The sequence below is a fragment of the Barbus barbus genome (assembly GCF_936440315.1).
Source record: "Barbus barbus genome assembly, chromosome: 1".
Lineage (NCBI taxonomy): Eukaryota > Metazoa > Chordata > Actinopteri > Cypriniformes > Cyprinidae > Barbus > Barbus barbus.
Window position 1 is genome coordinate 41,769,399 of NC_136729.1, and position 24,823 is coordinate 41,794,221.

Sequence of the window (24,823 nt, forward strand, 5' to 3'; positions counted from 1 at the left end):
TTTTAATGTTTTATATGAAATTAATACAAAATATATATTTTTATTTATTATAGGCTAGCTATTATTTTATTTATTTACAAATATTATTCATTTATTTCTAGCCAAAATGTGCACATTTCATCAGTAAGTTAAATAAATAAATACGATTTGTTTTATATAGCCAATAGTATGAAGAAAAAAATGCCTAAATAATATTAGATATAAATACTTTAGTGCCAGAGTTTCATTATTCAAGTTCACATCCTATTAAATGAGTGGCAGTAGTCTTTTTTGTTTTTTTTTCGTGGAATGACCCACATAACCTCCCAAATCTAAATTTCACGTGTGAACTGTAAAAAGATAACCGCATGCCTGACCCTAAGAGCCCTTAGTGTTTGTTTAACATAATTACTAATAATTAGCCTGACAACACAATCAAATGACGCAGCGTTGTTTCGGAATCCACCACTAGCCCTGTTGTAATAAGGCTGCGATATTTAAGGAATTTCTATTGGCTACGCTAATTCACAGTGTTTTCCTATTGGCTCTTAGATAGGTCAAGCGCTTTCTGATTGGACAAAGGAGTCCTCGCTTAGTCTACACTGTAATGCCATTGGCTCAATACGTAGGTTAGTGGTCCTGTACTTATTAGAGCGAGAGTAAAGTAGGTCATCGAGAGAATGTATACTGATAGTGTCTAGGGCCGTCCATATTCACCTGATTATCCATCTGCTTTTCTGCCTTCTTCATGTAAGTAAGACATGTTTGATTTATAAACTCGCCGAACTGTGCTGTCTGTTGTTTATACGGCTATATACGTCTTTTTTAATTAATTCGCTGGTCACCGCGAGATACATTTACGTTTTTAAAGATCTATTATAATTTATTATATACTAAGTTACAATTTTCCACATTTTTAAAATACATTTCTGTAACAGTGCTTACAATATTGGTGCTAAAAAAATAAATTTGCGTGACAATCGCACTTTTAAATCCATGTCAGGTTTTGAGGTCATATGTAATGTATTTGTTCTCAATCATAAAGCTGATTGCAGTGACAGTGTCATATTTAAAATACTAAATACAAACTTAAGCGCATTTTTACAAGTAAACACATTACGACGTGCTTCAGTTGTGCTGTCCCGCAGGACACTGTAGGCTCTCGTGACCTTTAACTAAGGTTAACACTGAGGCTGTGTCTCCAATCCAACAATGTGGCTATCTAGGGGACATTTATAGCATTATTCGCTCTTTCAGCATCATTTGTCGTCATTCAGCATCAGGTGCTGTTTTGGGCATCATTTGTATTTTTAACCTGGGCATCACAGACAGGAACAATTATTTTCAGATAGTTTCTACCAGGTAAGTAGCATTTTTAGGTATTACACTCATTTTTGAGCTTCATAGCCATGTGCAGTTTTTGGGGATTGTGGAATTTTTGGAAGCGTGCTGCAGGTGCGTTTATTTTTTAGTGATTCATAAACACGTGCAGTATTTTTGGACATCACTTGGACATGAACTTTGCAATTTCTTGTTATTTCTTATGTCGAATACAGTTGTGCTGTTCAATGTTTTTTTTTTTTTTGGAAATCATGATCTTTTTTTTTTCGGAATTCTTGTCACTTTTGCATTCTTGCGGAGTAAAAGTATTAATTTCTTAAATAAATAAATAAATTACTGACCCGAAACGTTTGAATGACATTATGTACTAAAAACCAAAAAAATGATAAACACATTAAAACTTACAAAATTATTCTCATGCTTCTTAATAAAATATTAAAGCAAAACCAGTTCATTTTGTTGAAAGATGAATCCCAACACAATATTTGGGGATCACTGGGCATCACGGTCAAGATTTTAGACAGTTGTTTTTGGGATTATATGCACATTCAGCATCTTTAGGCATCGTACTGTATGTATTCCATACCTTTGAGCTTGGGCAGCGAGCCATGTGCAAAGATTTTAAATGTCAGCGGTGCATTCAGCATTGTTGAGCCTTAACATTTGTTTGATTTGAAGGACTTTTTTGTTTATTTATGTACAGTAAAGAATTTTGAAACCATATTAGTATGATCCTTCCATTCACCCTGTCAACAAAACTCACATTTGTGTGCAGCAAAGGTGTTTACTTTTACACCTGGGTGTGTTTGTATTGTGTATGACTATTTTATAATGCTTTTATTAGTGTATTAACAAAGAACTAACTGGGGGAAAAACATAAACATATGAAACGTGTTTTCCAGAAAGGAAATGCTATTTTTGTTGGTAATCAAGTTCAGGGCTGACATGAAGAAGTTTAAAACAAAGCTGCTTAACGTACCAGGGTTATTACATGGTACTCACAGATACTTCGTGGTATTACATGTCCAAAACCCTGTGGTACTGTACACTTTCACGCTGAATTTTGTCGTCAAATTGCCAGAAGCCCTTCTGTGTGAATCTTGAGCCAGAATGTTAAAATTGAATCAGACCCTATAACATGCCAGATGTACTATTTTCTTCTTTGTTATTGAAATGTCTAACATTTTAGAAAATAGCAAAATTGTTGAAATAACAATTTTTACATACTGTTCAAAAGTTTGGGGTCAGTAAGAGTTATAAATGTTTCTGAAATAAATCTCTTATGATCGTCAAGGATGCATTTGTGTGATTAAAAATCTATAAAAACTGTAATAATCTGAAATATTAGTTTCTATTTCAATATATTTTAAAATATGATTTATTCCTGTGATGCCAAAATTGAAATTTCAGCTTCAATAATAGAAATAATTCTAGTTGCTGGCTTGCTGCTTAAGACACATTAATTATTATTATCATCAGTGAAAACTGCGGTGACTAAAAAGCAGAAACAGATATAATTTATATTTGTCTTCAAAACTAATTTCAAATATTTTAGCATTAAGCCTTTAGATCAAAATTGCAATATTTTAAGAATTAAGAATTTATTAATTTTAAGATTTAACGATCATGGGAAACATCAGTTCAGTTGTGTCTAGTCATTTGAGTAGTCGTGTACAGTATCAGTACAAGCCTCAGCAGTGAATAGCTCTGTGAGAAAGATCAGGGTAAAGATAGAAAGACAGTGAAAAGTCTTCCCCTTCATCTTAATCTATTGCAGCTTCAGTAATCAGCCTTCTCATGCTGTGAGACACCTGATTATTTGCACGGCAGTGCTGAGACACCTGTTTGACGGGCTTCACGCTGTGCAGGTGAGCTCACTGCATCTGCTGCTCTGGGTTGTGATGGTACGGTTAAGCAGCTTGCAGTGCGTCCAGCCGGACTCAGTCTCTGTCCTCCCATGATCCTCTGCTAACTGTACAACATACGCACAGAACCCATCTGCTGTCCCTGCAGTCACAGACATACTCATCACAGCAGATGATACTACCAATGACTCCTCATACAACACAGCAGTTTGTGGAGCAACGCTGCTTTCCTAATATTCATACGCTCTTTCTTGTTGTTTTCCCTGGCCCTGCATCTGTCTGTGGCCTGTGCTCTCTCAGGTCCAGTGCCTGACTCTTTTGTGTATTTCCGCAGAAGCCAGCGCTGTGAGGAGACAGCTGTTTTCTGAGGTATGTGCTCTAGGATATTTGGAAACTGTGTGGAATTAATGTCTTTACCAAATTTATTAAAGGGAGACGTCATCCAACAATAAAAATCTGTTATTACTTACTCGCTCTCAAGTCATTGAATGATTTTTGAATTAAATTGAATTAAAGGAACACTCCACTTTTTTTGGAAATAGGCTCATTTTACAACTCCCCTAGAGTTAAACAGTTGAGTTTTACCCTTTTTGAATCCATTCAGTCGATCTCCGGGTCTGGCGGTAGCACTTTTTTTAGTTTAGTTTAGCATAGATCATTGAATCGGATTAGACCATTAGCATTTGGTCATCAAAAAAAGTTACGATTTTCTAGGCTGATATGGCTAGGAACTATACACTCATTCCGGCGTAATAATCAAGGAACTTTGCTGCCGTACCATGGATGCAGCAGGCGCAATGATATTACGCAGCGCCTGAAAGTAGTCCTCAGCTATATTAGTTACCTAGCTGGGGACTACTTTTAGGCGCTGCGTAAAAAGTGGAGTGTTCCTTTAAATGTCAGTCTGTTTCTCATGCAAAGCTGTTGCATGGCATCATATGAGTTGAAATAGAGCACATTGTGCATATCATGAATTGAACTACTTTTATAATTTTTTTTTTTATTTTGAGAAATTAGATTATTTTTTTACCCTATAACCCTATTGGACCCTATAAAGTTTTCTATAATAGTAATCATAATTTTCCAAGGTTTAGAACAACCAACATTAGAGAACCATGAACGTGATTGTGTTGTTCAAAGATTCAAATATTAACTTCAAATCTACAAAGTAAATGTTTTACGTCTTAGGGGCTCCGTTGGCAAGAAGGTTTGGGAACCCCTGTAAAGAATAATGTCACATTGCAAAATTGCATTTCAATGAGATTTATTGACAGGTGTTTTGAAGCTCGCTCTCAAAAGAGCAGCATGGACATTCTGCTAAATTTGATCTTTTGTGTTCACCCCCACATGAAAAAAACAAACAAAAAACGTACCTTTATATAGATCATTTTGATCTATACCAAGTTAAATAAGTGATGACAGAATTTTCGTTTTCTGGTCATCATTGCTTGAAGCAGTGTTTTGGATGTCAAAATACTTTTTAAAACCCTTATTATTTTATGCTTCAACTGATGATACTTACGTTCATATGAAATGCCTATTATAATACCTTTGAACTGAGAACTTCGTATGATCTCTGACTGTAATATTTTGATCATTGACTGTGGGGTAAATAGGTCAGATGTGCTTCCTAAATACCAAATTACTCATTGTAATTACTCATTTTGTTCATGAAAACCATAACCAACACAAATCACATCAGACCTTGTCATGTCTTTTTATTAAGGATAATAACATCCTGTGAACAGACTGCTGCTTTTACGAACTTCTGCTTGTTTCTTTACTATATGACCTGATACTCACACGCTCTGCCTTTGGGCTCCTCTCTTCTCATGTAGCCTATATCATCTTGATATGATCTTGTGGTTGATTTGGATCAATTGATTTTCAGAGTACTATATCATAAGTGTTTTTTAAAAGCTCTAACTATTCATTATTGTTCACTATTGAAAACTATGAACATGCATAGTTTTTTTTTCTTTTTTCTTTTTTTTGTAAATACACAAGACAGTATTTCTGAAAAAAAAAAAAATATATAATACTTAAAAATATATATACATATATTAAAATGCAATGAAACCATTAAAAGGGAATCCAGAAAATTAATGGAAAACAGAATTTGGTAAAAACTTAAGCTGAATTTGAGAAAATAAAATATTTCATAGGGCTTTAAAGATGTATATTTTGTTAATAAATTGCTTTTTATAATATATATATATATATATATATATATATATATTTTTTTTTTATTGCTGTTAAATATTGTTTGTTTCATGATTTTAATTAATTAGACATGCTTTTTGATTAAAGTTTAATTTGACCCTCAAAACCATTAAAAGAAAAATCTAAATAAAAAATGGAATTTGGAAAAAATTAAAAAGTTAGGGAAAAAATAAAAAGGATTTCATAGGGCCCTAAGTTCCTGACAGAAATGTCATTGAGGTGCATGTAAATGCAGAGAATTCTTCAAGGTCAGACTCCAGTGCTTCTTATTACTGTTGTAAGGCATTCAGTTTCCATAATCCATCTGTCACAGACTTGTCACATTATCAGTGTCCTTCTATACTTGTCAGTTAGCTTCATGTTTCACGATGCAAATTACTGGCTTGAATAGAAGCAGGTGTCGGTCTGACCTATAGAAGAGAACAGATTGTGCCAGAACATAATCGAATGTGGGCCGCTGGTGGTGTTGGCCGATCAGGGTGTTACATAGCAGGTTTAATTGGGTGTCATGGCACCCTGGATTTGTCAGGTCACCTGGATCAGGTGTCAGCTGGTGAAAAATAGGTCAAAGATAATGATGAAGTGAAGTCAAAGGGGAACAGAGTCTTAGAAGAGACACGGCCTTAAGACAATATGTATTAAAAAAGATGTTGCATATTTCAATATGTGTTGTTCCCAGGAAAACAGTGTTACGTTGAAAAGCTAAGCAATTTAAGAGGCGTCCACGTAATTGAGTTCAACTACAAATGTGATACTTTTCCCATTGAGTTTCTTTGGAATTTTCATTTATTCATTCATTCATTTAATGTGTGTTTTTTGTTGCGTATCATACTGATACATGATAATACGATATATGAGAATATGGAGCTCATACTCAAGGAGGAACAAAACACTTCAGTTTTATTCAGAGGCCCAAAATGAGCAAAAATATGCAATTTGGTGCAGTTGCTGGCATTTATATAATATTAAGCCAAATAGTAAAATGAAATTAAAGATAAAAGTAAGAGGAAATTCTTGTATCATGTAAACCAATGAGATCTTTATAACATTATAACAGACTACGCACATAAAACACATATATCAGTAGTCACTCCATGTCTCACAATATGTCTTAAAAAATGAAATGCTTAGTTTTATGATTTTTATTGTGGGAGCAAAACATGCAATACAATGATTGCGAGATGAACCAACAAAGGTTCCTGATGTATTACGTTAATAAATTTTGCCTTTAAAAAAAAGAAGTGTTCTATTGAAATATTTTTAACATTTTTATGCTTACTTGAAAAAGGACTTTTACTTGCTAAAAAGTGAACACTATCAAAAGACAGAAAGCATGTAATAGATTGAGTACAACACCTTGTACAACATTCTAATTTGGTCAAACTTTGGTTTATTTTCAGGTTAAAAAAACTTAAAGGTGATTTTTACTGTTGTCCTCAGACTTTTGAACCCTGTTTTATATGACATTGAGAAGTGTCTGTCTGCTCACTTACATCATCTAAACCCCTCTCTTGTGTCTGGCTTATGAAATGCTTAAGCTCTGTAGGGTGGAGATTATACAGTATATCCTGCTTTACCACAACTTTATTCTCTTGCAGAGGAGGATCTCGTCAGACAGCCTCAGGAAATGGTGAAGAAAGAACAGCCCTCGTCTCTCTCTGTGTGGTGAGTTTAAGAAGCATTACCTTTATATTTCTAGTTGTTGTGCTTTTAAATAATCAAAATCAAATTTCACTGTAAAAAATTGAGGAAACCTGTTGCTTTAAAATTAGTAAATAATAATAATTAAAAAAAAAGTTAAGTGACAATTGACAATTCACTTAACTTATACTTTTTTATTATTAATTACTTAATTTTAAGGCAACAGCATTTCCTAAAATTTTTAAGTTAAGTCAACTTATCACTTTTTACAGTGATAAGAAGCCTATTTATGAAATATTGTGAGTCATCAAGCAGCACTCTGTCACGCTTGACCAAGGAGCAAGGAACGAGGGAGCGAGGGGTATTTCCAAACTCGAGTCTTTAATAGTCCACACACGTAGGAGACACAGGAACACAGGGAATGACGTTTAAGAACCGACAAACACTAACTGAAAGGACTGGGGCTTATAAACACAGGGTAATTGGGGAAGACGACGAGACACACCTGGAGCAAATTAACACAATCAGACTGGGGAGAAACTGGGTCACAGTGAACCCACGAGGAGCAAAAACACAACAAAACAGTCCAGGATCCTGACACACGCAGACTCAAAGTTTCACAAAAGTATAATATTTCATTGTGTTTGGGGCAAATATCTGCACTCCTTGAATGGCGAATTTGGGGGCTGTAGCTAACTGCTGTAATCACTGTAAAAAAAAAAAAAAAAATGTTGTTTCATCTTAAAATAATTTGTTACCCCCGCTCACTTAAAATTGTTAGTTTAGTCAACTAAAATATTCCAGTTGTCCCTTAAATTAACATTGAGTATCTTAAAATTTCAAGTTGACTAAACTAAAAAATTTAAGTCAGCGGGGGTAACAAATTATTTTAAGTTGAAACAACTTTTTGAAACTTTTTTTTACAGTGTGGATGATTTGTATTAGGTCTTTAATTAATCAGTATTTACTTGTTTACTATTATGAACTTTAAGTGTTTCTGAAATTGACTTCAATACAAGAAACTAAGGGGTTCAATTTCTTTTTGTGTTTTTCAGATGGTCTAATGGCAGACCAAAGAATGGACATCTCCTCCACGATGAATGAGTTCATGTCTCCCAGTTCCACTGCTCTGATCAGCAGCTCCATGGGTACGCCGGGCATGGACTACACCCGCAAGAGGAAGGGCAGCATCACAGACTATCAGTAAGAGAAAATCCTAACAGATCCTCGAACGCTGTTCATCATCATTCACATTTGTAGTGGACATAATGGACCTCAAGCAGGATTCATGATGAGGTTCAAGGCCCATTGTCTGGAATTACACTACCTTTCAAAAGTTTGGGGGCTCAGTAAGGTTTTTTTTAAATTATTTTATTTAAAAGAGATTTATAAAGACATTTATAGCTTTACACAAGATTTCTATCACAAATGCTTCTTTTAACTTGAAAAATCCTGAAAAAAATAGCGTATTTTCCACAAAAATATTAAGCAATGTTTTATCATCATTGATAATAATGAGAAATGTTTCTTTAAAAACCGAATCTTCATATTAGAGGGATTTCTGAAGGATTATGTGACACTGAAGACTGGAGTAACGATGCTGAAAATGCAGCTTTGCTAAAAATAAAAAAAGTCATTTTAAATTGTAATATCATTTTACAATAGTATTGTAAATTGTATTTTTGATAAAATGCAGCTTTGGTGAGCAGAAGAGACCTTGTAAAAGTGTAAAAAAAATCTTAAAGACCCCAAATGTTTGAATGCTAGTGTATAGTTTACAAAAATATATGAGTGGTACGAAGCATGGAGCAGACTTGAATCATTTTGTTTATAGCAAGTTTTTTTTTTTTTTTTTTTTTTTTTTGAAAGTTGGATCCCAGAGAACATCTGTGTTCTCTGGGATCACTGGATGGTCCCAGACTGGATCAATGAAGTTCATTGCTGATCAGCTTTAAACCATAGATATTAAGTTACAGTGAGTTTGCATATTTTGTAGTTTTAAAAGGTCAGTCAACCCAAAAGTTGAAATTCGGTTGTCATTTACTCACCTTCAAGAAGCCTGTATGGCGTTGTTTATTCTGTGGAACATAAATGAAGACATTTTGAAGAATGCTGGTAACCAAACAGTTTCAGTTCCCATTGACGTCCATGAAATGGACTGAAAATGCAATGGAATCAATGGGAACCAAAACTTTTGAGTCACCCACATTCTTCAAAATATCATCTTTTATGTTCCAGAGAAGAGAAAACTTAAAGGTGAGTAAATTATGACAGAATTGTAATTTTTGGGTGGAATGTCCCTTTAATATGAGATGACCTGAAATTAAATTTGTCAATATCTTTATTTTCACAGAATTGATGGATTTTCTTTTGAGTAAGTATCAAAACATTTAAATTACTTTCACTTTACAATACGTCCAGTGTAAAAATGTTCCAGTACTAATATTCCATTTCTTTTACAAAAAAATCTATAACCATGGCACACCATGGTGCATGAACAGTATACAATCTTATTATCAAGCTGTCATCACTAAAACATCACTAAATCACTAAACTGTACTGTCACAAGTGTGTCGTTGTTTGAGGACAGGCACATTATTCATCTGATTAAAATAGAATAAAAAAAATCGAAAGCAATATATGAACTCACCCCTTGTTTTTGAGAAAAATACCAATTTTATCCTCTTAGATCTGAGGCTTCATGGATGAGATTCCTCATCCCAAGCTCACAGCTCACACAGTCCACTGAGAGTGAATGGTCAGTGAGTATGGATGAAGTCTTACAAAATGGTCAAACTGTCCAATCTGTTATTGTTTTAACACAAATGTAATCCAGCACCTTTGATATATGAATATGGAAAAGATGGAGCGCAAAGTGTTTCAAGGGCAAATATTGTTCACAAATATTTGCAGGAGATGCTTTGGTGAATCAGTTGCTAAAACTATGCAAACAGCTTGTGCAAATAAACACTATCTGCACAATTTAGTCACGGTTCATTCTGGGTGAATTCACCCCTTTTAATAGATTATAACTCTTAGTGTCTGAATATCGTCCATAATAGCAGGTATTGTGTTATATGTAGCTTTAGTTTTGTGGTTCATTTTGAACAATAACTTATAATGAAGTGAAGTGACATACTGCCAAGTACTCGGAATTCGTGTTCTGCATTTAACCCACCCAACGTGCACACAAACACACAGCAGTGAACACACACACACACCGTGAACACACACCCGGAGCAGTGGGCAGCCATTTATGCTGCGGCGCCCGGGGGGCAGTTGGGGGTTCGGTGCCTTGCTCAAGGGCACCTCAGTCGTGGTATTGAGGGTGGAGAGAGCGCTGTACATTCAATCCCCCCACCTACAATCCCTGCCGGCCCGAGACTCGAACCCGCAACCTTTGGATTACGAGTCCGACTCTCTAACCATTAGTCCACGACTTCCCATGCAGGGTTTCCCATCCAAGGGTTTGTAAACTACTGGCATGATCTTACGAAAAGTATCAAATTAGTTATTTTAATTGTTTGCAAACAAGAACAAGTTAAGTTCACATTACATTATCCATCAAGTAAATATTTTTGGTCATATGGGTTCAGGTGACTAAAAAGTCTGCTCTAATAGAAAACACAACAGTTATTTAACGAACAGGGAGAAAAAAAATCTGTGGTAGATGTTATCGGTGTCAAGCCCTCAGGTAAACAACGTCTACAATTTCTTTTATTCTGGTCAGTTATGAAACAAGCCATTAAGAAACAGGCAAGCTGGAGCTGATGGTGCGTGAAATGGGAGTTACATCATATCAAGTCATAGTATATTTGTAAATGGTACCATATTGTGAGATCCTTATCCTGTAATTACATTTAATGAGGAGAAATGAATCAGAAGTGCTCTTAACCTAAATATTAACGGACTATAATAAAAATCTGGTTTTGAGAAATCTTTTTTTTTTTTACTTGCAAGTCACCCTAGTAAAAAAAACTAAAATATTTAAAACACATTTATTTCATATTTTCAAGTCTAGTTCAAATCTATTACCATATTTACTGACATATGACTTGAGACGTACTGATATAAAATGTATAATTCAACTTTATTTGGAGTACTACTTGTGCACAATGCACACTTATTATTATCAAGCCCAAAATGTGTTTTAATGTCACTATTGATGAGGATTATATGGTCTGAATAATTAAATCTAAAGCAGGGGTCTCCAACCCTGCTCCTGGAGAGCTACCATCCTGAAGAATTCAGCTCCAACCCCAATCAAACACACCTGAACCAGCTAATCAAGGTGTTCAGGGCTACTTGATAATTACAGACAGGTGTGTTGCAGCAGGGTTGGAACTGAAGTCTGCAGGATGGTAGCTCTCCAGGAGCAGGGTTGGAGATCCCTGATCTAAAGCATACTTGCAATAGTTCCACTTAGCACAATCAAATGTACTTCAGTATATATTTATTTGGGCTTCAGCACTACTTCTTTGCATTAAGTACTTTTTTTTATTTATTTGTTTACATTTAGTACAAAATTAGTTGTTCCACTTTAAGTAGTCAATAGTGAATATTATTTGTATAGCGCTTTTAACAATGCAAATTGTGTCAAAGCAGCTTTACATTGGCTTGATATAAAGCTGGGTGGCTTTATATAAGCTTTACAGTATTTAGACGGGGAAATAGTTTGTCGAAATAGTGTGATTCTCCTCTGGCCAGACAAAATCAGCAGTTTAAATCTAGGCTAAAGCAGAATCAGGTTGTGCAAAGGACTCATCTGGTTCCTGTGGTCTTGTCTCGATGGCCGTCTTGGAGATAGGGTCTTCAGTCTCTGAGGCTCATCTAGGTTTCCTGGCTGTAGAGGTCATGTCTAGGTGCTGATCCACCATCTGATCTGGATACAGTCTGGATCTGGGTGGCTACGGTGACCTCGGAATAAGAAAGAAACAGACTAATATTAGCGTAGATGCTGTTCTTCTTACAATGTAACAAGTACATCATGTGTTTTGGGAAGTGTTCCTGGTTCCGGTTGACCTAATTAATGCAGCCTAACAATCCTTTAACGGATTTAAATTATAGAAATGCGATAGTGTATTATGTGTAAACCAGGTTAAAGTGATGGGTCTCTAATCTAGATTTAAACTGACAGAGTGTGTCTGCTTCCCGAACAGTGTTAGGTAGATTGTTCCAGAGTTTGGGTGCTAAATAGGAAAACAATCTCCCGCCCGCAGTTGATTTTGATATTCTAGGTGTTATCAAATGACCAGAGTTTTGAGATCGCAGCGGACGTGAAGGACTATAATGCGATAAGAGCTCACTAAAATACTGAGGTGCCAAACCATTCAGGGCTTTATAGGTAATTAGCAAGATCTTAAAATGTATATGATGTTTAATAGGGAGCCAGTGCAGTGTTGACAGAACCGGGCTAATGTGGTCATACTTCCTGGTTCTAGTAAGAACTCTAGCTGCTTCATTTTGAACCAGCTGGAGTTTGTTTATTAAATGTGCAGCGCAACCACCCAATAAAGCAGTACAATAATCTAGCCTCGAGGTCATGAATGCATGAATTAATGTTTTTGCATTTGACATTGAGAGCATAGGTCGTAATTTAGATATATTTTTAAGATGGAAAAATGCAGTTTTACAAATGCTAGAAACATGTTTTTCGAAGGAAAGATTGCTGTCAAAAAGTACGCCTTGGTTCCTAACTGATGACGAAGAATTTACAGAGCAGCCATCAAGTATTAGACAGTGATCTGGGTTATTACATGCAAAAGTTTTTGGTCCAATAATTAACTATACTATAAATAATAATTAACACCTCTGTTTTTTCAGAATTTAGCAGTAAGAAGTCATCCAGTTTTTGATATCAACTATACATTCCGTTAGTTTTGCAAATTGGTAAGTTTCATCAGGTTGCGAAGAAATATAGAGCTGGGTATCATCAGCATAACAGTGAAATTCCTAATGATATCTCCCAAGGATAACATGTAAAGCGTGAAAAGTAACGGCCCAAGTACTGAGCCTTGAGGTACTCCATACTGCTCTTGTGATTGGTATGATACCTCTTCATTTACTGCTACGAATTGATGGCGGTCAGATAAGTACGATTTGAACCATGCCAGTGCACTTCCTCTAATACCAACATCATTTTCTAGTCTATTTAAAAGAATGTTGTGGTCGATAGTGTCAAAAGCGGCGCTAAGATCCAGTAGCACTAATAGAGAAATACAACCACGATCAGATGATAAAAGCAGGTCGTTTGTAACTCTAATGAGAGCAGTCTCAGTACTGTGATATGGTCTAAAACCTGACTGGAAATCCTCAAATATATCATTTTTCTCTTAAGAAGGAACATAGTTGTGATGATACTACCTTTTCTAATATCTTTGACAGAAAAGGAAGATTCGAGATCGGTCTGTAATTAATTCATTCTTTGGGGTCAAGTTGTGGTTTTTTAATGAGAGGCTTAATAACAGCCAGTTTGAAGGTTTTTGGGACATATCCTAATGACAATGATGAGTTAATAATATTCAGAAGAGGATCTATTACTTCTGGAAGCACCTCTTTTAGGAGCTTAGATGGAACAGGGTCTAAAATACAGGTTGTTGTTTAGATGATTTAACAAGTTTATACAATTCTTCATTTCCAATAGAAGAGAATGAGTGGAATTGTTCCTCAGGGGATCTATAGTGCACTATCTGATGAGATACTGTGGCTGACAGCTGCATGGTTACAATTTTATCTCTAATAGTTTCGATCTTGGAAGTAAATTAGTTCATAAAGTCATTACTACCGTGCTGCTGGGTAATGTCTGCACCTGCTGATGTTATATTTTTTGATAATTTAGCCACTGTATTAAATAAATACTTGGGGTTGTGTTTGTTTTCTTCTAAAAGAAACGTAAAGTAAGCGGCTCTAGGAGTTTTTAATGCTTTTCTGTAGAATAGTGTACTTTCCCGCCAGTATGCCAGATTAGTATAAACGAACAATTACAGAGTATTTTTATTAAGCACATAAATATGTAAATGTATTTGTAGTACACTTATCATGAAATAAATGTATTTTAAATACATTTTAGTATATTTATTTTTCACTTGTGCAGGGTATCTTCCCATTCAAATTTCTTTATATAGGTGGATTTGTGAACTATTTAAGCTAATGTATTGTTACTGTTCATTTTTAAGGGACAGTATGGACATAGACCAGGACAAACAACTTGTAAGGTAAATTGGTTTATCTATCATAAATATACAGCATAAATGACGACTGGAAATGCTGCTTTTTTTTATCCAGTTTGTAGTTTGTGTACAATGTAGTTTGTGGCTCTTTGCTTTAAGGAGAAATTTATACATTTCCTATTCATCTTTGTTTGCAGTTTTTCAAAATCTTTAAACCTTGTTAATTTTAAAGTTAATTTTAGATTTTGAATCCCAGATTTTCAGCATATATGTAAGGGATTAATAATATGATTAATTTCCACCTGTAACTGGATGTGTTTATGTTGGCTTTTGTGTTTATACTTAGCCTACATGATTTATTATTTCTCAGATGTTAAACTCATTTTTCTCTCAACAGGGTCGATCAGCAGAATAAGAATGCAAGGTGCTGTAATCCAGAGCATTTTTTTTTTATGCTAGATCATATGCTACTCTAGATCCTATGCCTTTTCTTCCAATTGTAACATTGTCTTGGACTCTTGGTTGTCAACAGGGAGGCTCACAGTCAGATAGAGAAGAGACGCAGAGACAAGATGAACAGCTTTATTGATGAGCTGGCTTTGTTAGTGCCTACCTGTAATGCCATGTCCCGCAAGCTGGACAAACTCACGGTGCTGCGCATGGCGGTCCAGCATATGAAAACACTTCGAGGTGAGATTCAGCTGGCTTTTTAAATGTAATCGTTATGTCACTTTGTATTTCAAGTGATTTTATATTTGAGTACTATAATACATAAAAATTACCAAAATTATGACATGTACGTACATTGCAGTTATATTTTATTCACAAACATTGTATTACCAATAATGGTTTCAAAACAGACTAATTGATCAATCCGTGCTTTCCTTTTGAAAAGATTAAATAAGCATATACATTCAATTAATATTTGGAATAAATCATTATATTTATGCAAAGTTGTTTTGCAATCTAAAATTATTTTATTACATGATGTACATTATTATATCAGATATTATAGATTTTTTAAAATATTGTTCATCAATATTATGGTTTTATTGAAGTACTGTAGTCCAGTGAATATGTAGTTCCATTGTGTAAAAATGCATAAAACATAATATAATTTACAAAAATAATCAGTATTGGTTGGTCAGTCTTTTAAGGGGCCATGCCGATGGTAAAATATATTTCTATGCTTTTGCATTTGCTTGCAACAGTTTTGCATTTCACCCCCATTTTTATTTTTTTTGAGCAAGTGTAAAACTAGTGATGGAAATCATATGACTAGAGTGGTAATAATAACTATATTTCAATACTTTTGCAAGCGAATGCAAAGTTCTCCCATCATTTTTTTCCATCACCATGACTCAGTTAATTCATGTACTTCAAATTATGTTTTGACTATTTGAATAGTTGGTGTACAAATGCTCAAAACAAAAATATGTGTATGCTTATTTTTTATTGTATATTTTATGTTTATATTATATTATACTGTCTTTTTAAGGTGCTGCAAACCCTTATACTGAAGCTAACTACAAGCCAGCCTTTTTATCAGACGATGAGCTGAAGCACTTAATATTAAGGGTAGGTGAGCCAAAGAAAAGTCCTTTTGTGCTGTGTTGAGTGACAAACCCTGGCTGTGACTCACTGGGGATTCACTTTGCATCTCAGGCTGCTGACGGTTTTCTGTTCGTTGTGGGCTGTGATCGGGGAAAGATCCTTTTTGTGTCAGAGTCTGTTTACAAAATTTTAAATTACAGTCAGGTAAGGCCTTGTAATGCTACTCTGATTCACCACTCAGCACATACGAATCATCAGACTGTGAAGTGACTCACTGTATTGCTTTTTCCATCTGACAGAATGACCTGATTGGCCAGAGTTTGTTTGATTATTTGCATCCTAAAGACATTGCAAAAGTCAAAGAGCAGCTCTCGTCATCTGACACAGCCCCACGCGAAAGACTCATCGATGCTAAAAGTAAGTTAAAAAATACACCATTATGCAGACAAACCTTAACCTTTGGCATTATACAGATTTCCAACTTTGTAAATGGTTACAGAGGAAAAACTGGGCATCATAAACTAAACGACTAAAGATCACACACTACCAGACTTGCAAGTCGTTCCAAACACAACAAACTCAGAAACATGCACCATGTTGCATGGAGAAACATGACAAAAAGAAAAACAATTTGTGCCCTAAAATCAGCTCAAAATATCAAATATGTTTGATGTCCTCTGATTGGAGGGAATCAGAGTCTGTGTCTATCATACACTACACAAATTTATGTGAAATCTTTCAACACCGATTGTCTAAAATCTGCAGACCGGCTCTGACAATTAGTCCAGACTGCAAACTGGGACAAAAATCTTGGGGCAAAAAGTAGTGTACACCAGCCTTTAATCACATACATTTTACTATCTATTGAGCTTATCTGAAAATGCATTATTTTCTCAGCTGGGCTGCCAGTTAGGACCGACATCGCCCCTTGTCCCTCCAGACTGTGCTCGGGGGCCCGTCGCTCCTTCTTCTGCAGAATGAAGTGCAACAGGTCCCTTGTCAAAATGGAGGACAAAGATTTTCCCTCAACTTGCTCCAAAAAGAAAGGTAAATCAGTTCTTTCTTTTACTTTGCGTATTGTTAAATATAAAAAAAACCCAAAGTCTTATCGTCATAACTATTGTTTTCTATTGCACCCTGCAGCTGATCGCAAGAGCTTCTGCACCATCCATAGCACTGGCTATCTGAAGAGCTGGCCGCCCACAAAGATGGGCTTAGATGAAGACAATGGACCTGATAACGAAGGCTGTAATCTCAGCTGCTTAGTGGCCATTGGCCGATTACATCCTCATATTGTCACACAACCCATGAACGGAGATATCCGGGTAAAGCCCACAGAGTATGTCTCGCGCCATGCCATTGATGGGAAGTTTGTCTTTGTGGACCAAAGGTAAGTAGTGACCACTGGGTGCCTGAAATCCAGTTTGAGTTTGAAGGTGCAGTCACGTTTACAATTTCTCGACTTATCTCAAGCAAAACCCAGGCATTTTCAAGGCATTTTACCTGGTCTCAAAGCATAGACGTCCCTGGGGGCACTTTTTAGCGAAATGCGAAATACGCACCAATAAGTACATATCACTCCAGTTTCTGGAGGCAGTAAAACTCCGACTCCTTTTGTTCCTTTTCCCACAAATATACAGTTTTGATTAATAAAGCATAATTTTTGCACAATTATTTGAAGAATATCATGTTATGACTTCAAAACAATATTAATATGCCGGGAGATTTGAAAACTGATGCTTTTGAACGTTAGCATCACACATATCCAGCTTCATATCTATGGGTTTTCATAGACGGTAGGTTTGTTCGGTAGCACACGGAGTACAGAGACGTACTTGAGAGGTGAAGAGCTCCGTTTAGAATAACGTGTAACTATACGGTTCGTCAAAACAGTTCAAATCTGCAAATAAGGAAGTTCAAATAGCACCTTTGCATCAACAAATGCATTTTTGTATCAGTTTTGCATTTGTCAAGACTATCAGGTAGGTTTAGGGTTGGGTTTGGTGTAGGGCATATTTCCAGCACGATAGAGCATTAATTTTTAGCGACGGTCCCCGGATAGTTGAATTCTGAACCTCCGCAATACGTACCTGAAGCAACGTAATAAAAACACAGTAATACGTACCTATATCAACGTAATAAAAACGTGCTACGGTTTACGTATTGAACCCGTGTTTTAGCGCCACTCAGTGGACATTTCTCTTTAAAACTGCGGCGAAACATGCAGTAAGGTACGAAAAAACGGTCTCGCTAAAAAGTGCCCCTAGGTACATTTCTGCCATGAGACCAGGTTGGCATTTTCAATGGAAATCAACACATTAAAGAATTTTGCCGAATAGACTTCTGATAGTGAAAAAATTCCCTCACATTGGGTTCAAGTTTGGTGAACTTTGTCACACAAATTCTCAGTCACAACCAATAGCAAGCTTCTTGGTTCAGAAGTGACCTCCGTGTGGGTGGCGATTCATAATTTAACAAGCAAAACTAAAGATCTGCAGTGTTTACTCACCACACGTAACATTTTCCATTAAGAAGTGGTTTGGAAAGCAGTTATTTACGGTTTTGTTTGTTTGTAAGAATGGTAATGGAAAATGTGACCACACATTAACTTGGTTAAAAAAAACCTTAAACAATGCCAGTGCACTATAACATGCAACATGCTTGCATAATATGGTATAATTTTTCAGACTCAAAATTACATTAGTGTAATTGTAAGCAAACTGTAGAGTAAAATTGAAAATTGGTTGGGATGTGTGTTTTGTCTACCGATGGATAAACTGATTTGGGATCAAATGCTTGGTTTCCATGCTGACCTTATGACCAATCTTGATGTTAGCGTGACAGCTTATTTGGTTTCGTGAGCACAATGCAGGTCAATATCCAAATATAGCCATGGATAAATGGTGCAGATGGACATAAGGTCACGGCTTGGCTAAAGGCGGAAATATAGGGCGCACAATGCACCTAAAAATACACTGTGACAAAGGCACTGTTTGGTTTTATATGTCAGCTGTATCTGTGGAGTCTTAATTTTTGTGTATGTGGTGAAACGGAAGTAGCGACAGATCTTCCGTATTGTAATGTACTGTTTTTGCTTATCCAAAAAGAAGGAGTGTAGAACGGGGCATCGGCTGAGAACTGTTGCACTCAAAAGTAGATGCAGATCTTAATGTGATCTTGCAGTAGCTGTAATTTTTCTCAGTAACTGCAATGGATTACAGTTCCATTTATTTTGTAATTAAATTATGTAAAGTTGTTACATGTAGTTACATCCCAACACTGAATTTATATGCCCCTTTTCATTTTAGGGCCACAGCCATTCTTGCTTATCTACCTCAAGAGCTGCTGGGCACATCGTTCTATGAGTATTTCCATCAGGATAACATCGGACATCTTGCTGAATGCCATAGACAAGGTAACATTAGAGCAATGCTCTCCATACAGTGTAGCACAACCAGATTTCTGTGGCTGACCTCGCAATCTGTATGTTTCTGTTTGCAGTGCTGCAGATGAGAGAGAAGATCAACACTAACTGTTACAAGTTCAAGATTAAAGATGGCTCTTTTATAACTTTAAAAAGCCGCTGGTTCAGTTTCATGAACCCTTGGACCAAAGAAGTAGAATACATTGTTTCGACTAATACAGTCGTCTCGTGAGTGTACAAAACCTCTAATGATAAAATGCATTGTCATAATGTTCTGATGGTTTGGTTTAGTAACTTGAATGGCTGTGTTTTCAGAGGCAGTTCTCTTGATGGAGCAGAGCCTGGTTATCCTCAGCTCCCTGCCTCCCCCCAGAGCATGGACAGCGTCCTTACAGCTGGTGACGGTAGGCAAATCTCATTCTCTCTCCACATCCTAACACAACAAATAAACTAGTGACAGTTAAAGCGTGTCCTAACGACAAGTCATTTTTCAGTTCAACATTATAGCCAATCAGAAAATATTTTAATAACAGGATTTCTATGGAAGCAAAATAATGACAATAGTTTTTGAAACATAAAGCATGCTGAATTCCACAAATCGAAAAAAAAAAAGATGCATTGCAATTAACAGTGCTTGCATTTTAATGCCTTGTATTTCCAGGGCTTGCATTTTTAAGTCCTGAAATGTAACAGTTGTTTATTTAAGCTGTGAATATTTCAATTCTAAATATTTCACACACATTTTCATAATTCAAAATTAAATAATTCATATTCACCTTACAGAATTCACTTCCAAAATATTTAATCTGTTTAAAAATGTGATGTATAAAAATGCGATGTATAATACAAGGCATTAAAATGCAAGCACTGTTAACTGCAATGCATCTTTTTTTTTTCGATTTGTGGAATTCAGCATGCTTTATGTTTCAAAAACTATTGTCATTATTCTGCTTCCATAGATTTCACTGTTTAGGGTTACCCAGATAATAAAAGACTAACAAAAATTATGTTTTTTTTGTTTTTTATAATTCAAAATAATTATATAATTAAATAATAATTAGATATAATAATTATATGTAATTATTAAATTAGTGCTTATTAATCGTGATTAATCATATCCAAAATTAAAGTTTTTGTTTACATAATATATGTGTGTACTGTGTATATTTATTATGTATATATAAATACACACACATGCATGTATATATTTAGAAAATATTTACATGTATTTACATGCATATATGTATATACATATAATTTATATTATTTATAAATATATTTAATATATAAACATAACATATATACATGCATGTGTGTGTATTTATATATACATAATAAATATACACAGTACACACACATATATTATGTAAACAAAAACTTTTATTTTGAATGTGATTAATCGCGATTAAACATTTGACAGCACTAAATTAAATGCATAATTAAAATGATATAAAGCATGAAGAAATTGCCTATGGGCTGTCATTATTTTTATGAAATTTAAAGCACATTTTTCCTCTAAATTCTGTATATAATTAATTCTTAAAAAAAAATACTGTATACAATGATGAAATTAATGTTTTTAGCATACATTTGAGTCTTTGATTTACTGATTCAACAAATACTACCTTCATGCATGTTTACATGAAGTGAAGGGAAATTGTGAGAAGAGCCTTTGGAAATATGTGGCACAATTAAGCACAAAATTCAATTAGAATCGTAATTTTAAATAAATTTAAATATCATTAATTTCTTTCCTACCCCAAACTTTTGAATGATAATGTATCACAGTTTCTACAACGTTAAAGAAGAAACAGTTTTCAACATTAATAATAAGAAATATTTCTTGAACATCAAATCAGCATATTAGAAGGATTTCTGAAGGATCACGTGACACTGAAGACTAGAGAATGACGCTAAAAATTCAGCTTTGTCATCATAGAAATAAATTACATTTTAAAATGCATTAAAATAGAAAACAAGGTCACACTTAGGGATGCAGAATATGTGCTTTATAAGTACTAATAAACAGCCAATATGTTAATAATAGGCAATAGGCAAGTGTTACCAAAAATAATAATGTTTGGCAGGATTTACTGTATTTTTGATCAAATAAATGCAGCCTTGGTGAGCATAAGAGACCGCTTTCTAGAACATTAAAAATCCTTTAATATTATTATTATTCGGTGGTCTTTTTAAATGTTCCTCTGCAGGCTCGGGGAAAACTGTTCCTGGAATCCCTGGAGGCACAAGACCCGGAGCAGGAAAGATCGGCTGCATGATCGCTGAGGAAGTGATGGAGATACAAAGGTGAGCTGCTCGCTTTACACAGTTCAAGTCTAATTATCTGAAAGTCATGACCTTGGTGACACTGCAGCTGGTTTTATCTGTTATTGATATGATTGACAGGATAAGAGGTTCATCTCCCTCGAGTTGTGGCTCAAGTCCCCTCAACATCTCCAATAGCACACCCCCTCCTGACACATCCTCACCGGGGGGCAGGAAGGTAAGGTTTGTGCTTCACTTACAGGGACACTATGACCCTATGATTCTCATGATACAGAAAACATGGACAGAATCATATATTCCTTCATATAAATGGAATGTAGAGTAGAGAGAGGAATGCCACAAAAAATCTATTATTATTGTACAGCAAAATGTACTTCTCAAAGTAATAATGATAAAAAAATTATTAAACTTTATTTTTTTCTTCCATGTTTTAATGTTAACAGTGAATCTGTTGCGCAGCAAAAAAAATAAAAAATCTCATATGGCCCTAAAAATGTAAATGTTTTTGTTAAATTGTATGTTGCCTTTTTGATTACTAAAATTTAATTAGACTTGCTTTTTGATTACTTAATTTGACAATTAAAACACAATTAAAAAAATTAAATAAAAATGCAATCCAGAATAATCAAAAATAAAAATATTTATTATTTTTATTTTACGTTGTTTCTTTTGTTAAACTAAAAGTTGTATGATTTCAATTAATTAGACATGCTTTTTTGATTACTAACAATTTAATTAGATATGCTTGTTGATTACTAAAATTAAAAAAGGCCCTTTTATATGCCACCCCCAAAAAATGAAAATTCTCTCATCATTTATTCATCATCATGCCATCTCAGATGTTTATCTCAGATGCATTTCTTTCTTCAGATAGATACAAATGGGAATATTTAGAAATTGATTTGTCCACTTGATTCTTTGAGTTTGCTTTGTTGTTATTAAAGCTTTTGGATTATTTTCCTAAAAATCTTTTTCATTTTAAGAATTAAGAAACTCATGCATCTGGGTAAAATGAGGATAAATGATGTGAGAATTCAACAAACATATTTAGATGTACACAAAGTTCATGTAACAATAATGTTATAGTATAAATGTAATAGCATCTGATTTTTTTCCCTTTCTGCTCAGATTTCAAATGATGGAAGTCCAGACATTCCTTCAGCAGGGGTGGTGTCTGGCCAGGACAGCATAGGATATCCTTACTCTAACAGCTCGATTTTAAGTAAGTTTTAAAGGTGATCTGATCACCGATTGGTCAGTGTTGCTTTTGAACAGTTCACAATACTGTCTCTGATCTGCAGGTGATCAATCACACATCGGTATTGGAGACATCATGGATGAGCCGGGCTCCAGCAGCGATGAGGCTGCCATGGCCATCATCATGAGCCTGCTGGAGGCGGACGCAGGTCTGGGAGGTCCCGTGGACTTCAGTGACCTTCCCTGGCCTCTTTGAGAGCCCTGAAGAAGACCTTCACCCAGTCCTAACGGAGTACGACATCAATCCATCTCACTTGCGGTCAAACCAGCCATGACCCTGACCCAGTTTTTTTTGTTGGTGACATTACATTTGTTTTTAACACGGTGCCTCAGGTAGCTCCACCCACAGCAAAATCTCATTGGTCCACAGCCTCATTCTACAACTGTGTCAAATTAGTGATTTTGTCACTATTTCACTTTCATTGAGGACAAAAGATTTTATAGCACCTGGTTGGGACACAATATTAGATGGCTCAACATCTTACAACACCCATTATTAGTGCTGGTACGGTGTATAAGGGCATTGTTTCAGTCTACCAAATGTCAAACAACCAAATACCATAAATCCTGTTGGGCTAACAGATTTTTTTTTATATATATATATATATCCACCTCAGCATTTCTGATCTTTATTGTGTTTCTGCATATTTGCTTATTAAAAATCAAATGTGTATCATAGATATGTGTATTCTAACATGTACAAGTATTTTATCTGAATGCACATGATTGAAATGAACCGAAAGGGCAGCAATATATTTTTTAAAATAAAAAAATCTAAATATATTTATTTCCCTTTACAATGTTTTTTTTTTTTTTTCCGTACCCATGATTCACGTAGAAATGGAACAGTTGTTTAGTCCTTCCGACTGAAAAGGTTTGAAGTTGAGACCCATTTTGTCATATTTCATTACTTTTTAAAGACGCTGATCTAGCAGTTGATAATTAAATGAACTGCAGTACAGTGAATAGTAAATGCCAAATTTAAGGTTTAGTCAGTATTTAAGCTAGTGTTAGATCGCTGTTTGTCATGTACTTTAAGTAGTAATTGAGCTTCGCAAATTAGTGAAGTGGCTTTAAGAAAAGAGCTAGAGCAGTGACAATTCCCATTTCCACCATCAGGGCAACAATTAAGAATTTCCAATCAACATAAAATGTTACGAATCTGCCTGGAAGAGGACGTGTGTCTGTATTGTCCTAATGCACGGTGAGGAGGAGAGTTTGAGTGGCTAAAGACTCTCCAGGGACCACAGCTGGAGAACTGCAGAAAATAGTTGAGTCCCGGGGTCAGAAAACCTTAAAAAAAATTGTCAAACAGCCCCTACATCACCACATGTTGTTTGGGAGGGTTTCAAGGAAAATTCTCCTAGCTCATCCAAAAACAAACTCCAGCATATTCAGTTATCAGACACGACTGGAACTTCAAATGGGACTGGCTTCTATGGTCAGATGAAACTAAAAAATGAGCTTTTTAGCAGCAAACACTCAAGATGGGTTTGGTGAACACAGAGATATGAAGTACCCCATGTGTACAATTAAATATACTGCTGTATTTGTGATGTTGTGGGCCTATATTTCTGCTGGAGGTCCTGGACATCTTGTTTAGACACATGGCATCATGGATTCTATCAAATACCAACAGATAAAAAAATCAACAAGTGACTCTGTTAGAAATCGTATAATGGACCATGTTTGGATCTTCCAACCAGATAATAATCCAAACATAAACCTCAAAAACAACACAAAAATGGGTCGCTGAGCACAAAATCAAGCTTCTGCTGGCCATTCCAGTCCTCTGATCTGAACCCTGTAGAAAATGAGTGAGGTGAACTGAAGAGAAGAAGCACCAACATGGAGCTGTGAATCTAAAGGGTCTGGAGTGATTCTGGATGAAGGAATGGTCTCTGATCTCTTGTCAGGTGTTCTCAGAGCCGATCCTCCCTATACGCAGAATATGCAAGCCGCGTAGGGCCCCCGAAACACCAGGGGGCCCCCTTGCTCTCAAAGAAGATTTCATTTTAGTTTTGTTTTTAAATTTGGCCAGCGGTTATGAAAACATGATCATTTATTTGTAATGCTGTGCGCTG

General features: G+C 35.4%; 1 protein-coding gene across 8 annotated transcripts; it reads left to right on the top strand.

Moving 5' to 3' along the window:
- Nucleotides 1-622: 622 nt before the first annotated feature.
- LOC306868851 (basic helix-loop-helix ARNT-like protein 1) lies at nucleotides 623-23,535 on the top strand. Of its 8 annotated transcripts, XM_079415255.1 has the most exons (22): nucleotides 623-729; nucleotides 3,098-3,188; nucleotides 3,520-3,554; nucleotides 7,007-7,073; nucleotides 8,105-8,252; nucleotides 9,403-9,423; nucleotides 9,739-9,807; nucleotides 14,225-14,263; nucleotides 14,616-14,642; nucleotides 14,751-14,908; nucleotides 15,717-15,796; nucleotides 15,884-15,976; nucleotides 16,072-16,189; nucleotides 16,670-16,819; nucleotides 16,916-17,162; nucleotides 19,081-19,187; nucleotides 19,274-19,424; nucleotides 19,512-19,600; nucleotides 21,407-21,503; nucleotides 21,603-21,699; nucleotides 22,611-22,704; nucleotides 22,784-23,500. In XM_079415255.1, the coding sequence occupies exons 5-22, from the start codon at nucleotides 8,113-8,115 to the stop codon at nucleotides 22,933-22,935; spliced, it is 1,929 nt and encodes a 642-aa protein (XP_079271381.1). In that variant the 5' UTR covers nucleotides 623-729; nucleotides 3,098-3,188; nucleotides 3,520-3,554; nucleotides 7,007-7,073; nucleotides 8,105-8,112; the 3' UTR covers nucleotides 22,936-23,500. The 8 variants fall into 8 exon arrangements, with proteins under 8 accessions (XP_079271381.1, XP_079271385.1, XP_079271379.1 ...); XM_079415259.1 differs by lacking the exon at nucleotides 9,739-9,807; XM_079415253.1 differs by lacking the exon at nucleotides 3,098-3,188 and having other exon boundaries at nucleotides 630-729; nucleotides 22,784-23,535.
- The last annotated feature ends 1,288 nt before the right edge of the window (nucleotides 23,536-24,823 follow it).